At 42.8% G+C, this 15,253-nt stretch overlaps 1 protein-coding gene across 1 annotated transcript in view; it reads right to left on the bottom strand.

Annotated features, from left to right (window-relative positions):
• The window catches only part of COL13A1 (collagen type XIII alpha 1 chain), a 122,259-nt gene that overhangs the window by 99,795 nt on the left and 7,211 nt on the right, over positions 1 to 15,253 (bottom strand). Inside the window, exons 3-5 of the mRNA XM_075934944.1 lie at positions 12,092 to 12,118; positions 6,046 to 6,096; positions 2,110 to 2,145 (exon numbers count right to left, since the gene is read on the bottom strand). Of these exons, the coding sequence (XP_075791059.1) occupies positions 2,110 to 2,145; positions 6,046 to 6,075 (66 nt within the window). The 5' untranslated portion in view covers positions 6,076 to 6,096; positions 12,092 to 12,118. The remainder of the gene's footprint in view (positions 1 to 2,109; positions 2,146 to 6,045; positions 6,097 to 12,091; positions 12,119 to 15,253) is intronic.

The following is a 15,253-nucleotide window of genomic DNA, read 5'->3' as shown; positions in this document are numbered from 1 at the left end:
CCATAATATTTTAACTTAGGGTTTTTTAAAATTTTAATTTCCTTTACCACTTTATCTTTGTTTTCATGGCATCATTAAAAAGAAAAGAAAATAGTAATGAAACAGGAAAAAAAATCCAATTATATTATATTGGGTCCATGGTTTGGGATGGAAATGCTAAAAGGCACTTAGCTTTAGTGACATAAGCTAGCAATATTATACACTTGTACCTCAGGGTACGTCTACACTACAGCGCTAGTTCGAACTAACTTAGTTCGAATTAGTTAATTCGAACTAAGCTAGTTCGAACTAACGCATCTAGAACTAAAAACTAGTTCGAACTAGCGTTTTGCTAGTTCGAACTAGTAAGTCCACATTGAGTGGACTCTGAACAGGGCTTAATGATGGCCGGAAGCAGTGCCGGCAGGGCATAAAAGGAGGACTTAGAGCATGGAGATACTGTCTCAGGCTAGCCGAGGGCTGCGCTTAAAGGGTCCCGACCCCCACCCCGGACACACAGTTCTAAGGGGTGCCCCGCTTGCAAAGAAGTTCTGGCTTGGAGTGCCCTGAGTGCCCACACTGGGCACATCACACCACTCGGCCATCAGCCCGGCTGCACTTGCCGCAGGCTGCCATCTGGGGAGAGGGAGTAATTGGGGGGCTGCAGGAGAGCTTCCACCCCCAGAAGCCCGCAGAGCCAGCCCAGTCCTCCCCATCGGGGGCTCGTACCCCATTCCTCCCTCACCTCCTTCCACTTGCCCTTCCCTAGCCCCCCTTCTTATTGATGTACAAAATAAAGATAACGTTTCTTCCAACATTGACTCTGTCTTTATTGAAAAAAACTGGGGGAGACTGGGAAAAGGAGGTGGGAGAGGGGAAGAGAGAGGGTGGGAGAGGAGAGGGCAACTAACATGATCAGGGGTTGGGAACAGGTCCCAGATGAAGAGAGGCTACAGAGACTGGGACTGTTCAGCTTAGAAAAGAGGAGACGGAGGGGGGACAGGATAGAGGTCTGTAAAAGCAGGGGTTGGGTGGAGAGGGTGCATTCAGAAAAGTTCTTCCTGAGTTCCCATAAAGAAGGACTAGAGGACACCAAAGGAAAGGAATGGGTAGCAGGCTTGAAACTAGTAAGAGAAAGTTGTTGTTCTTCAGAAAGCAAATAGTTAACCTGTGGAACTCCTTGCTGCAGGAGGCTGTGAAGGCTACAACTAGAACAGAGTTTAAAGGGAAGTGAGATCAAGTCATGGAGGTTGGGTCCATGGAGTCCTATTAGCCAGAGGGTAGGAGTGGTGTCCCTGCCCAAAGTTTGTGGAAGGCTGGAGAGGGATGGCACGAGACAAATGGCTTGGTCATTGTCTTCGGTCCATCCCCTCCAGGGTCCCTAGGGTTGGCCGCTGTGGGCAGACAGGCTACTGGGCTAGATGGACCTTTGGTCTGACCCAGGACGGCCATTGTAAGCTCAGGGCTCAGTGTCGGGGGTCTCAGTGGACCCCCTTGATTTTCATGCACACCTGCTCCTGGGTGGCCAGGCTGGCAGCTCTCCTGCCCTAGACGGCCACTTTCCTGTGCCTAGTGCGGAGATCATGGACAAGGTCCACGATGTCCGCACTAGTCAGGAAGATGCCCGCCTCTTGCGGTCCAGGGCAAGCTCCCGGGAGCCGCCAGCCTGGTCCCGGCAAGAGGGGGTGGGCTGGGGGGCATCGGGTGGGTGGCTCTGTGCCGTGCCAGGTGCAGGGTCTGCTAGCTGGGTGCTGGCAGGCTTGCACCTGGCACGGGCACCGTAGCCAGCCCGTGCCCCTTTAAGGGGTCCGGGGCCGGGAGGGGGGCATAGAGTTTCCCTGGTGTTGGCCAGAGTGGCCACCAGGGAAACCTGGGGAGGGCTAGCCTCCCACTAGTTCGAACTAAAGGGCTACACAGCCCTTAGTTCGAACTAGCTAGTTCGAACTAGGCGTTAGTCCTCGTAAAATGAGGTTTACCTAGTTCGAACTAAGCGCTCCGCTAGTTCGATTCAAATTCGAACTAGCGGAGCGCTAGTGTAGCGCATAGGAAAGTTAGTTCGAACTAACATCCGTTAGTTCGAACTAACTTTCTAGTGTAGACATACCCCCATAGATTAACAGTTCCACTTACCGGAAATCCAGGAAAACCTCTCGTTCCAGGCTGTCCCTGAGAAGAATAAAATGGAGACAGAGCAGTTTAAAGAAATTTGAGAGCAGTGCAACATGTCTTCCTAAAATTGCTCAGTAGGGCCTCAGGGTCTGTTATTTTCTCCAACCTGTTCTCTATGTAATATCACTGCAGTTCTCAATATGGTCACCCAAGACTCTGGTGTGTTTTAAGAAAGCAGGCTACTGGGGAGCCAGAGGAAGTCTCCAATCACAACTTCATTTTGTACAGAGCCAGGACAGTGTTGGAGATGGTCCAGTTTGGACTCTGAGTACTTTGTCTGAAGTTTCTAAAGTAATTAAATGGGCGTTCCTAGCTCCCACACTGGCCTTCTGGAGCATTTTCCAGCGCCTAAGCTCTCTTTATGAAAATTCCTCGCATAGTCACATACACAGCCATAAAATGAGGTGTTTAATACTAAGTGATGTGTAGTGCAATGTGCAAACCCTCACAGCTCACCAAGTCTACAGCATCAACACCAACTCCAAGCTATGGCTCCAGTCCGTTAATTTTACCCACAAAGAAAATTTTCTAGCAGAGATTCTCCAAAATAAAAAGGAATTCAGTGTAAAGTGAATGGGTGAGGTAAGTAAGCCCTTCCCCTCTCTTCTTCCAGTAGTCAGTTTTTGACTGTCAGGGCAAGATCTGATTCAAACGAAATGCGGCAAGTATTGGCAGAGCATACAATGGCGTGTCTGTCAGACTACTTGTCAGAGACTCAACCACATGCAGACAATTAGAGGGTGAAAGGCTCATGGCTGCTTGTTTGCAAAACACTAAGTGCGAGAGCACAGATCTCCTGCGAGTCCTATTTATTTAAGGATATCTTACTCCAGATTTAGTTAGCAATGTGTGGGACATCTTGGAAAGGAAAACAAATTGACCCTGAAATTAAGCCATATAGGTGAAAATAGTAGGGTGAAGTCAATTCTGTGACACCTTCTTTTTCTCTGACCCCCTGAAATCCATTTTGCAGTGTCACTAGGTCTAGTTCTCTCTGCTGAGCTAACTATTCTGTTCAGATCTTGTGCTTTCTGGGGCTTCCCAAGGGTCTGATATGGGTGGGTTGGGAAAGGGAAATACCTTCTGGGGCAGTTTTAACTTGGGGAAGAAGCATATGTTGGAGCTGCATATATATTATGACCAGACTTTTGACCCTCACAGTGGAATATCGGTGAAAGTTCAGGGCTGTTCAGCAGCTGAGACAAATAACTTGGGAGCTGGGTGAAAGTTCAGAATGGGAGGGGAAAAGTTGGGAGGTCAGGCAAAGGATCTGGTAGGGTAGGAAGAAAAAGGGAAAGCAGAGGCGCAGGGAGTCTTGGATAAGGGAAAGAAAGTTCATGATTTTGATGGGGCTCTTCTGAAACTGTGAACCTGAGTGGTCTCTGAATTTATCCACCACTGTATTTAACAGTCTTGTGTAGTAGCAAGGGATTTGCTCACCAGACACTGTGCAGTACTGTGGAATTAAGCCCTATAGACTGTAGGAAGCAGGGAATAGCCACAATACTTCAGTGCCCAGCCTTGTCTCTTTCCTCCTTTGGCTCACCCTGACGTGCTGGGGACTAGGAAAAGAGCCAGATTAGAGCCCCTTTGGCAGTAGAAGGAGCCTTTACCCGGGGTATTCCACACAGAACACTGTCACCTCTTTACAGCCCCTTTCACCTCTGGAGAGACATAATGGGGCCTTGACACAATATAGAGTTGGGTCCAAAATCTTTTTTGCAGAGCCCTAGAGTATTGCATTGGCTATAAAATGTTTCAAATTGCACCAAACAGTAATGTTGCTATTCAGAATGCTAGCATGACTGACTCATTCACATTGTTTTTTTAAGCGTTGCTAAGTTGAATTTGGTCATACTTGTTTTGCAGGATGCATATAAAACCACCTGGATCCGTTGGCTTGTGATCAGGGGAGAAGATATGCTATAAATGTAAAGATCCAGCCAATGCTGATTTCCAAAATGGCAAGAACTGAGAGGATCCCTCTAATAAATCATTAATTTTATTCCCATTTGGACCACTCTCGTAGACAAGATGTGCTAAGAAAAGAATCAAGGAGGAAACCCGGAAATGGTGCAACCTGACCTTGGTTATCCTTAATGTACACTGTAAACTGCTTCTTTTTATTCCTCGGCAAAAGTGTTGTGTGCACGGTAACAGGCCAAAGCAAAAGTTGACCAACTAAAGATTCCAAGAAACATTTTTTTCCTTCTCTTATTCAAATATTGTTCATATCAAGTATATAGTTCTGGGACTGGAAAATCATAGAGATTGTCTGTTTCTGCCACTATTAGCACAATGCTGCTTTCTGGCCAGAATGCCTGAAGAGAAGTGAAACAGCAGAAAACTCTAGAAGTGAAAACTTGAACCTCCTCTTTCCTCTAAAAGAAAATCTGGAAACAATTTGTCATTGCACCTCTTTCCAAAGTGGCCTCAAAGTCCAGCATTTGCTTATTTATCTTTGGCTTCAGGTAATACCTTAATGCTCCCTGAAATAATCTTTTCAACAGACTTCAGGGATGAAAGAAGTGAATTTTGCCAAGACTAGCTTGTGAAGTTCTGGGGTACAATCTGCACCAGTAAGGGGCTCTCTCATAGACTTATTAACTGTAAGGTCAGTAGGCATCATGATGACTCTCTAGTCTGATCTGCACATTATAGACCACAGAACCTCACCCACCCACTCCTGTAATAGACCCATAACCTCTGCCTGAGCTACTGGTCTGCAAACCATGGTTTAAAGACTTCAAGTTACAAAAAAGCTACCTTCCTCTGCAGCATTGGGCATGGATCACTGGCGGGGGGGGAGGGGGGGAGGGAGAGAACCTAATGTGTTTTTGCCCTTCGCTTTTATAGTCCATTCCCCCTTTTGAAATGCATTTTTCTGAGGGTTACCCCTACATAAAGTTCAATCCAGCTTTGAGGAAAGAGACAAGGAATCTTGTGGTAAAAGAGGATCCATGTTGTTTTTTGTTGGAAAACTGGAGTTTCTAAAGCGATGCAAAGAACTGACAGCTTTTTGGATAACATTGTACATTTGCGGTGCTAGGGAAAGCTAGAAGTATGAGCTTCAATTTGAGGTTAACCTAGAATTTGGGATGCATGAAAGTTCTAAATCTGGACTTGTTCTAGGACACTAAGTCCCCGGTTCTTCTAGGAACTTCATGTGGATGGACTCTGCACCTGCATACAACTCTTTGCAGGATCATGACCTGATACTCCCCAGCCCAACATACCTCTCTAAGGCCTCTTCTCTACTCCCTAATTAGAACAAGTCTTTATTAAAACAAGCCATCTGTTCTCTGAACTCTTCAGAGAGAAGCCTCAGCTCTCTGTTAATTGACAGTAGTACACTTGTTATTGATGAACTGGCTGAGCAGAACACTTTAGATCTGAGGATAAGAAATTCAATTTTTCAAGCAAGTTCCTAAATTGCCCATTTTTGTTATCTCCAGCAGCCTGATTTGTCCTACCTTAATCCTAGACATGTTGTTCTGTAAAGATGGAGCAATGTCATCTGCCTATTAGACGGATTGCAAAGAACACTCAGCCCAAAGTGCAGGACGTACTCACAGTAAGGCAGCAGTCCTGCTGCTAAGAGGTGGAATTATTTCTCTTCCTTTTTAAACACAGGAGAAAAAAATGACTGGAAAAACCTACATGGTTTCCTTGCTAGGAACTAGATGCTCATTAGTTCTAGCAATAGGGGCTGTAATTTCATTATATATAGTAAACAATATTTGTATGAAAACAAGCCTGGCCAAACAGGAAAACCACGTCATATAGTGTTACTGCTCCTCTGGAAATGCTGCTGCTGACTTGGTACCTCTCCCTGAGTCATTTTTGGTAATTCACCCACACCCTGCATCATACAAAAATAGAGAGAAAATCACTTACAGGAGGGCCTCGGGGACCGATGATGGACATGCCTGCTTCTCCTGGGGCTCCCTGCAGAAACAGAGAAGGAGAGAGACAGAAAAGGTGTGAGAAAAGGCAGGTTTAAAAGGAAAACAACTGGAAGGCAAGGAAGCAAAAGAAGGAAAGAGAAAGAGGAAGACAAAGAAAGAGAGAGAGATGTGTAAGAATTAGTGCGAAAACAAAAGACAGAGGAAAAAGTGAGAGGAAGGCAAGAACAAGGGTGGATAATGAATCAGTAGAGGGTAGAAAAGAGTCATGAGATAATGAGGAGGAGGAAGAAAGACAGTTAAGGAAAGGAGATCAAAATAATCAATATTCACATTCTCTGTAGATACATATTTAAATTGTGATTGCTCAAAGCCCCAGATAAGAAACATCCGTGTCCTTTCTTGATTATGAGAAGAGGCCATTTTAAAGAGTCCTGTCTTCCTTATGTGTATCGCTAAGGCTGTGTCTAGACTACATCCCTTTCTCGAAAAAGGGATGTAAATTCGACACTTCAAAATTGCAAATGAAGCTGAGATTTAAATTTCCCGTGCTTCATTTGCATAACGGAGGCCGCGGTTTTTTTCGACATGGGGCTTTTCGATAGAAAAATGGCAGTTTAGACGAGGATCTTTCAAAAATAAAACCCTTTTTTGAAAGATCCTGTACCCTTCAAAAAATGAGGTTTACAGGATCTTTCAAAAAAGGGTTTTATTTTCGAAACATCCCTGTCTAAACAGCAGTTTTTCTATTGAAAAACTGTGTGCCGAAAAAAACCACGGCCACCATTATGCAAATGAAGTATGGGAAGTTTAAATACCGGCTTCATTTGCAATTTTGAAGTGTCTAATTTACATCCCTTTTTCAAGAAAAGGGATGTAGTTTAGACACACCCTAAGAGACCTTTGGAAGAGGAATATGAGACCTCATCTCATTCCTGCATATTCCCCATGCCCTGGAAGTATGCATTTGTCTCCCCTCTATTTGATCACTCTTGTTCAGCTTGAAGCGTCTCCTGCACTAGTCTAGCGACTGAAGGCATAAGCGACTCAAGGAGGCATAAACCAGGAGTAAAACTATGCATTTGTATAAGGGAACATTGTGATGCTCAGCAAGGAAAATTATAGACACATAAAATATAAAATACTTTTGGGTAATATACAATATAGTGGCTTGCTGAGCTCTTGTGATCCTGTGACACTTTAAGTAAGAGCTGTGGTATTATCCCTGAAATCCTGGGTAAACTCTAATTCAGATCATGACATTCTGCTTCCTTAAATTTCCTTTGTGAAATTGAATTGAGGATAGTGATGTTCACTTCCTTTTTCAGTCTATTGCTGTGTGCTTTTTAGACATCTTTTACATCTCACCCCAGATGTATCTGCATTTCAATGGCAACTATATACCCCCCAAACACGTCTGTATCAAGTTTATGAAGAGCTCAGGGAGCCTTTGGAGTGAAAGGTACAGTGTAACAGACATAAGATCGCTATTAGGATGGAATAGTCTCTTGAGGTCAGTTGGGAAAGCACCATCACTGGAAATATTAAAATATTGGCTGGTTAACATAGCTCTGCATATACATTGGAGACTATACTGTATATTATTGGGCAGGGCAAGGAGAAAGAGAAAGACTGCATAAGCCACAAGGTCTTTTTCAAAACTTTGATTTTATGAATGGATCAAATGAGATTTAGTGACCAGATTGGAATTTGAAAGGTTAGGCCCACAGAAAACTACATAATTCCCTGTAGAAGGCGCTTGATGTACTGTGCACAGAAATAAGTGTCATGGTCAAACACGATTTCTAAAATAATTAGGAACTGAGACAAAATGTTATGTTTAATCATTTATTGTATGCAACTATCGACATTTGTGGTTCAGCCAGGAGCCCAGGATCTGAGACCTTCTCCACTCATGGGCTCTCAGATCCCAGGCTCCAACATGAACCTGAATATCTCCACTGCAATTTTATAGCCCCACAGCTTGAGCGCTGCAAATCTGGGTCAGCGGCCCCAGGCCAACTGGAGGTGTTTTATAGCAGTGCAGATACACCTTTTGGTCAAATTCTCAAAGGAGTCTGAATCCAGCCTCCATTTTATGTGCACACAACCTTGCACATGCAAATCATTTGATTGTACAATTTTTGTGCACTATTGCACAAATGTCAGAGGGATACAGGTGCTGTACCAAAAACACACGACTCTAACATGTGAGCCCAAGGAGTAACTCTGCCAGCTGATTGTAGCCACAGGCTCTGATCCCTTTATGGGAGTTACCTTGTAGAGGGGGATGTGATGTGCTGAACCAGCAGCATGTTACATGCTCATAAATACAAGAAAGAACATTGGCTCAGTCCTCTGCTGTCCCAACCACACACCTCTCTTAGTACTGGCACTGGCTTGGGAAGAGGTGTGTGTAGTTGAATTGGCCTCCAGTGCAATTTAAAGCTGCCATAGAGTTTCTCTAGCTTGCACCTGCTATTGGGACAGATCTGCCAGCCAAAGATCACTGGAATGCTATGCAATCTAGTCATTTCCCTACTCCCACCCCTTTAAAATATCTTCACCTTTCCTTCTTTCTAATGCACTCACTACAGATGAAGGATGTGCTGCTATGGAAACTTTTCCTTAACACAAGATACTTTCTGTGGTCAAAAGCAGGGATAGGCCCCTCAGTTTTCCTCAGTTAAAAGCAAAAGAAATGGGTTAACTGAGTGTTTTGGGGAAGAATATTGTAACTACCAATCCATAAAGAAAATAAGAGAGAAACTGAGTGAAGAAATCAAGAATAAAAAATAGGGAACTTTGGGCAGTTTAGAGGCATCTATGATCTGCCAGAGACCAGGGATTGGAAAATCCCTGTTTGTAGCTATTTACAAAAGGAATTCATTTTGAATTAAGGAAAAAAAAAAACAGTAAAGTTCTTCCTGGAAAAATAAAAACCATCAAAGATTCATGGTAAAGTCATGTGATTGGCAGACTATCTCAATGTGCTTTATAGGACATAATACATGATTGATAGGTACAGATGATAGATTCCATGCTCAGAAGTGACCATTGTGATTATCTATTCTCACCTCCTGTATAACACAACTCCTAGAACTTCCCCTAAATACTTCCTGCAGCAGATGCTTTAGAAAAATGTCCAATCTTGATTTACCTAGAGATGGGGAATCCCTCATGGCCTTTGGTTAGTTGTTCCAATGGTTAATTTCTCGTTGTTAAAAATGTATGCCTTATTTCCAGTCTTAATTTGTCTGGCTTCAACGTTAGAACGTTATAGCTTTCACAACTAGACTGAAGAGCTCATTATTGAATATTTGTTCCTCATGTGGGTATGTATAGACAGCAATCAAATCATCACATAACCTCTTTTTTTAAAGCTTAGTAGTCAATCTCCTTCAGTCCATCATGATAGGCAGATTTTCTAATGCTTTAATCACCCCCATGGCTCTACAACTGAACCCTCTGCATTTGATCAACATCTTTCTTGAAATGTGAACCCCAGAACTGGGTACACTATTCGGCTACGTCTACACTGGCATGATTTTCTGGAAATGCTTTTAACGGAAAAGTTTTCCATTAAAAGCATTTTCGGAAAAGCGCATCTAAATTGGCAGGACGCTTTTCCGGAAAAGCACTTTTTCCGGAAAAGCGTCCATGGCCAATCTAGACGCACTTTTCCGCAAAAAAGCCCCAATCGTCATTTTCACGATCGGGGCTTTTTTGCAGAAAACACTACTGTGCTGTCTACACTGGCCCTTTTCCGGAAAAGTTTTCTGGAAAAAGACTTTTGCCTGAATGGGAGCAGCATAGTTTTTCCGGAAAAGCAGTGATGATTTTACGTTAGATCATCATTGCTTTTCCGGAAATTCAAGCGGCCAGTGTAGACAGCTGGCAAGTTTTTCCGGAAAAGCAGCTGATGTTCTGGAATAACTTGCCAGGGTAGACACAGCCTTCCAGTTGCTGTTGTGTTAGTATAAAATGAAGCGGTAAAATACCCTTTCTACTCCTACTTGAGCTTCACATGTATATGCATCCAAAGATTGGGATTAGCTTTTTTAGCCACTGCATCACATTGGGAGTTCATGTTAAATTGATTATTCAGCACAACCCCCAAATCTTTTTCAGAAGCAATGTTCCCTGGCATAAAGTTCCCCACCATGTAAGTGTAGTTGTTTACCACTTCCCCAATTTATGTATTATCTGCAAACTTTATCACTGATGAGCTGAAGTTTTCTTTCAGCTAATTAATACAAATGTTAAATAGGTCTGGGCCAAGAAGTAATCCCCACGGGACCTCACTATCAATACATCAATTCAGTGATGATTTGCTATTTACAGTTACATTTTGAAACATACTAATGAGTGCTCTGTTAATTTTATATTGCTCTAGTTTTTTAATCAAAATGTCATGTGGTAACAAATCAAATGCCTTACAGAAGTCAAGTATATTATGTCAGTGCTGCTACCTTTATCAGACAACTTATTATCTCACTAAAATGAGAGCTTGACAGGATCTATTTTCCATGAAGCTTATTGGCACTAATTATATTACCCTTATTAATCAAGTCTTGTATCAACTGCTCCATAATCTTCCCAAGAATTGATGTGTGATTGACAGGTCTATGATTACATTGGTCGTCCCGTTTACTCTTGTTAAATATTGTCCCACCATCAGCTTTCTTCCAGTCTTCTACAACCATCCCACCCCATCTTCTAAAACTTATTGAAAAATCAATATTAATGGTCCAATGATCTTGTCAACTCTTGGATGGAAGTTATCTGGATTTGCTTATTTAAAAATGTTAATCTTTTGTAGCTTCTGTTAAACGTCCTCCTGAGGTACTACTAGTGGAATGCAAAGAGTGTTATTATGTGATATGATTACATCATCTGTCAAGGGGACTTTGGAATCTTGGATGTTTTGATAATGCTGGTTGGCTACAAGAAGAACACAAAGAGGGTAGAAGAGGAAGTGTCCTGAAGAAGAAAAAAAAGAGAGAAGGCAAAGAAAAAGGAGAAGAACCAGAAACAAGTTTTCATTTTGCCTTGCCCTCCCTTCTTCTGGTATGTCACTGTTCTTAACAGGTTTTCCTATACTGCATTCTTTACAGATGTTTCCTCAAACAATGGAGTGAACATGTAGACATTTCATAGTTTCTGCGCATTTTGCTGTTCACTGTAGTTTTCCAATTAGTTAGATGCTGCCTGAATGAATCCAAGGAACTTCTGTCTCTCCCCTATCTTTCCCTTTTGAGTGTATGATGTAAAGGCATCTGAAGACACAAAGTGTTTCATGACAATTATGTTATCAATATATCATATTAGTGGCTTTGTAAACCACCAGATCTTTGTAGGGACAAAAAGCCCTCATTCAATACTTTTCAAATTGTTTAGATAAATATAATTTATCTGAGCCCTGAGTAAAACAAAGTACTTCAGGGTCATTTTTCTTTAAATGGAGGTGATATAATTGAAGTAAAAAAGTGTGGGTGGGTGGGGATAGTAATCTCCCTTCTGTTTCCCTGAGTGTTTTTTCACTATGTAGTTAACGCTGGAATGGAGGTGTTGAGCCACGGTGTGTGATAGGAGGAATGGTGAATAGGAGAACACATAGGAATTGGATGGACCATTAGGACATAACTGTTATATCTTACCAAATTTTCATATGCACACTTCCTGGATTTACCAGGCTCAGCTATCAGCGGTGAAGAAGCTAATGGTTAAAAACCACGAGGGCCCAGCTGGAAATAATGAGTGTGCCCATCCACTCCTGGAAGGCAGCCCTTACAATGTTAGTAAATTATAGTAAACACAAATGTCAACATCCTCAGAGGCTGTGCGGGCTGGCAGGAATTCAAGAGATGAGTTCACATTGTGAGAGGAGATGGGTGGGGCAGTTCAGAGCAAACACAATGAACGCTTTAAAGGCACAGCTCTTCAGTTGTGATCTGAGGGGAAGGGGTTTCAGGTGGCTTTAGAGGTAGCTGACGGAGGGCAGGGTATGTATGATGAGCTAGAAAGAACTGACTCACCTTCTCTCCGGGTTGCCCCTTTAGTCCCTGGGTCATTTACACCAGTCGCAGCCGCATGCAAAAGGGTGAAGGGGGGAGAGAAAGAGACACAAACACAGGATCAGTGTTAATGGCACACTAAATCCAAACACAAAACAATGCAACAAAAAACAGGTCACAGACACTGACACATGCTCTGTTTAAGCTTCACACACAAGCACAAAGACCTTTGTTTCCCAGTCTTCCACTGCCCTTGGGATCAGCTGCCTGGGTGATGTCTAAGAGGAATGGCAGCTGAGACAAGTGGCAGATGAAATTGGGTTTTCACCCAGTGTGAGAAAATCAATTCTTGATTTTAACAAGTGGTGGGGGTACTGAGGCTGTGTTAGTGGTAAGCTCGCCATAGTTAGCAAGGCTGGCTCAGAGCTCAGAGACATCAACTCACAAGTAAGTGAGGCAGCAAGAACAGACCTGACAAGGAACTCTGGCACAGCTGCCACCAGAGATTATAGTCCCACGTGGGATTAGCCGTCATGGTCAGAAGAGTAGTTGAAGATGGATTTAGCCAACTGTCCATCCACACTGGCCAAGTGGCTGGAGTTCCTGGTCAGCCGTTCAGTGTTTGAGACAGGAGGGTCATTAAGGAGGAGCGGAGGAGGATAAATGGATGAATGTGCTGGGAAGAAGGTATCTCACTGAATGGGAGGGTGGGTTAGGGAAAATACACTTAATTGAAAGTCTTCATTACTGAAACAATAGTAAAATATTGATTTTTTTTCTCTCCTCTTTCTCTTCTATCTGACTCAAACAGGGGGATTAGATGTAATTAGCTATAATTGATTTTTTTTCTCTTCTATCTGGCTATGTGAGATATGTAGGTTAAATGTGCAAGATAAATTTAAGTCTTACATATTCAAATATGTTTAATTTATTAAATTGCTCCACCTAGGTTAATTATAATTAAAACAGGCATTTTTTATGGTAGGCCCCTTTTCTCCCACCCTTATTCACACTGTGGATTGGCCTATTACATGTGCAGTCTCACTGATTTCAGTGCAACTACTCACAAAGTAAGGCTTCACTTAGAATAAGAACAGAAAAGCCGAGTCTTTAATTAAAAGAGAGTGTAGACTTTAAAGAGGGTTCATCTGGAAGTCCTGTGGTTAGTGATATAAGTTCCCACCAAAAGTCTGAGGTTTGATTACTAGCTTGTCTTTAACTTCAGAGAGAAAAATATAACAGCCTTGGGTGCTATGGTTTTTCTGCAGAGCCAGCTTCCTCCGCCTCTCAGAGAGGAGGGATTGCCTCACTGATTTGTGACAGTTACTCTGGCCTCCTAGCAGGGTCTAAGAGGCGTTTTACTCAGTCCTCTTCTTCTAGCACATATAAATAAGCAGAAAATGAGAAAGACACCATATAGATTTCTGTCTGCCTTCCATCTGTGGCTAAAGCAGTTATCACCATGGACTGTAATACTCTGTGTTATAGTCTGTTGTGTCACATTAGTGAAAGCAGCAGTTACTTCCCAAATAATGTTGTCAGAGTGACACACTATCAAACCTGAAGGGCATCATGAACAAGTACTAGCATTGCTTGAATCATCCTGAGTATGGTAATACAATGATACTGAAAGTGACTATCCCTCTCATGCATAGCAGGCTTCAGTATCAATGAGGCATTGGGGGGAGACCTCTGTGATACTGGAGAGAAAAAGTCACCTAAAGATATCACTAAAACGTAGCACATAACATGTAAAATGGAGCCCTCTCACACTGTGAGCTTAACTGGACTCAAATCTGAACTACACTGCCTCATAAGTTTTATAAAAATCACACCGCCCAAAGTTCTGCTCACCCTACCTGTAGAATTTACTAACACTTTTTCTATATTGTTTCCATCATTGCTGATAGCAGTGAGTGGCTGACTATGTTACCAATATTTGTAAGTGCTTCAAAAGAGTCGTCTAATGCCAAGAATTGCTAACTGTTAATAAGACATGCTGGTATTTGTATGTAAAAAGAAAACCTTCTTGCTAATCAGCTTCCATGACAAACACTGTGAGTCAGATCCTGGTGTAAATTGGTGTAGCTCCATTACTTTCAATGAACTTGCACTGATTTACCCTAAAGGAAGATTTGGCCCAGGGTGTGTAATCTCTTATTATGATCACTTTAGCCACTCTATATTACAGCTCCCTGTGAAGTTGCAGGCATCAAACCCAGACATGTCTCACTCATCCACACACAGCCCTCTGAAAGATGTTTAAAGATGCAAAATGTTTGGGAGAAGGTATGCAAGCGGGAACTCAGAAGAACTTAGCTGTGGCCAGCTGAACTGTTGGAAACTGGCAAGGAGCGAAGGCAGCTGGCAACAGTTTTTCTCGCTGGGTATGGCTAAACTACAAGTTTTTGTCGGAAAAAGGTATGAAAAATGTGCTTTGTATTTTGCGTACCTTTTTCCGATTCTTTTGTTGGAAGAGGCTTTTCTGACATTTGGCCCATCTAGATTGGGCCAAATGTCAGAAAAAAACCCTCTTTCAAAAGCCCCCTTCTTCCTTGTAGAACAAGGAATACAGGGACTTTCGAAAGAGTGTGTTCGCTCTTACTCAAAAAAAAGCAGAAGAGCAAATTCATTCCCTGGACGTGGCGGAGCTTTTTCGGGATACCTTCAGTATCCTCAACCCTCCCCCCTCCTCCCCACAGTCTAGCCATACCCTTTGAAATGTAGGGTTGCCATACAGCAGGTTTCTCAGCCAGAGAAAAGCATAAGAATTTCAGTGTGAACTTAGTGGAATGACATGTCATCTCCCCAAGGCTGTTATGTTACTCTCTTGGGAAAGACATCAATATGTATGGGGAGTAAAGAGAACAACTCGATGAAGAGAGAGCACAGGGAGAACCAAAAGCAAAGTGTTTGCGGTGCTGATGTGATGCTGTTTGACATGCACTGCCCAGCTCTTCTTCAAAGTTTCACTGTTGTTTTAAATATGCACTGTATGGCAGGAGGACCAAATTGGAGCCAATGTGCTAAACAGACATTGTACATTCATAGGCCGAAAAAAAGTTGCCAATGTCATTTGAACTACAATCACTTTGAGCAGATAGATCTGAAGGGGGAACTTGTCTCTCCTCTATCTTCTGAGGCACAACGGCAAGTGCATTGCAGGCAGCAAGAAACCACTGG

Source organism: Pelodiscus sinensis, chromosome 8 (genome assembly GCF_049634645.1).
Source record: "Pelodiscus sinensis isolate JC-2024 chromosome 8, ASM4963464v1, whole genome shotgun sequence".
NCBI lineage: Eukaryota > Metazoa > Chordata > Testudines > Trionychidae > Pelodiscus > Pelodiscus sinensis.
Note: the sequence above shows the minus strand (reverse complement) of the source record. Positions and strands in the feature narration are given on the sequence as shown.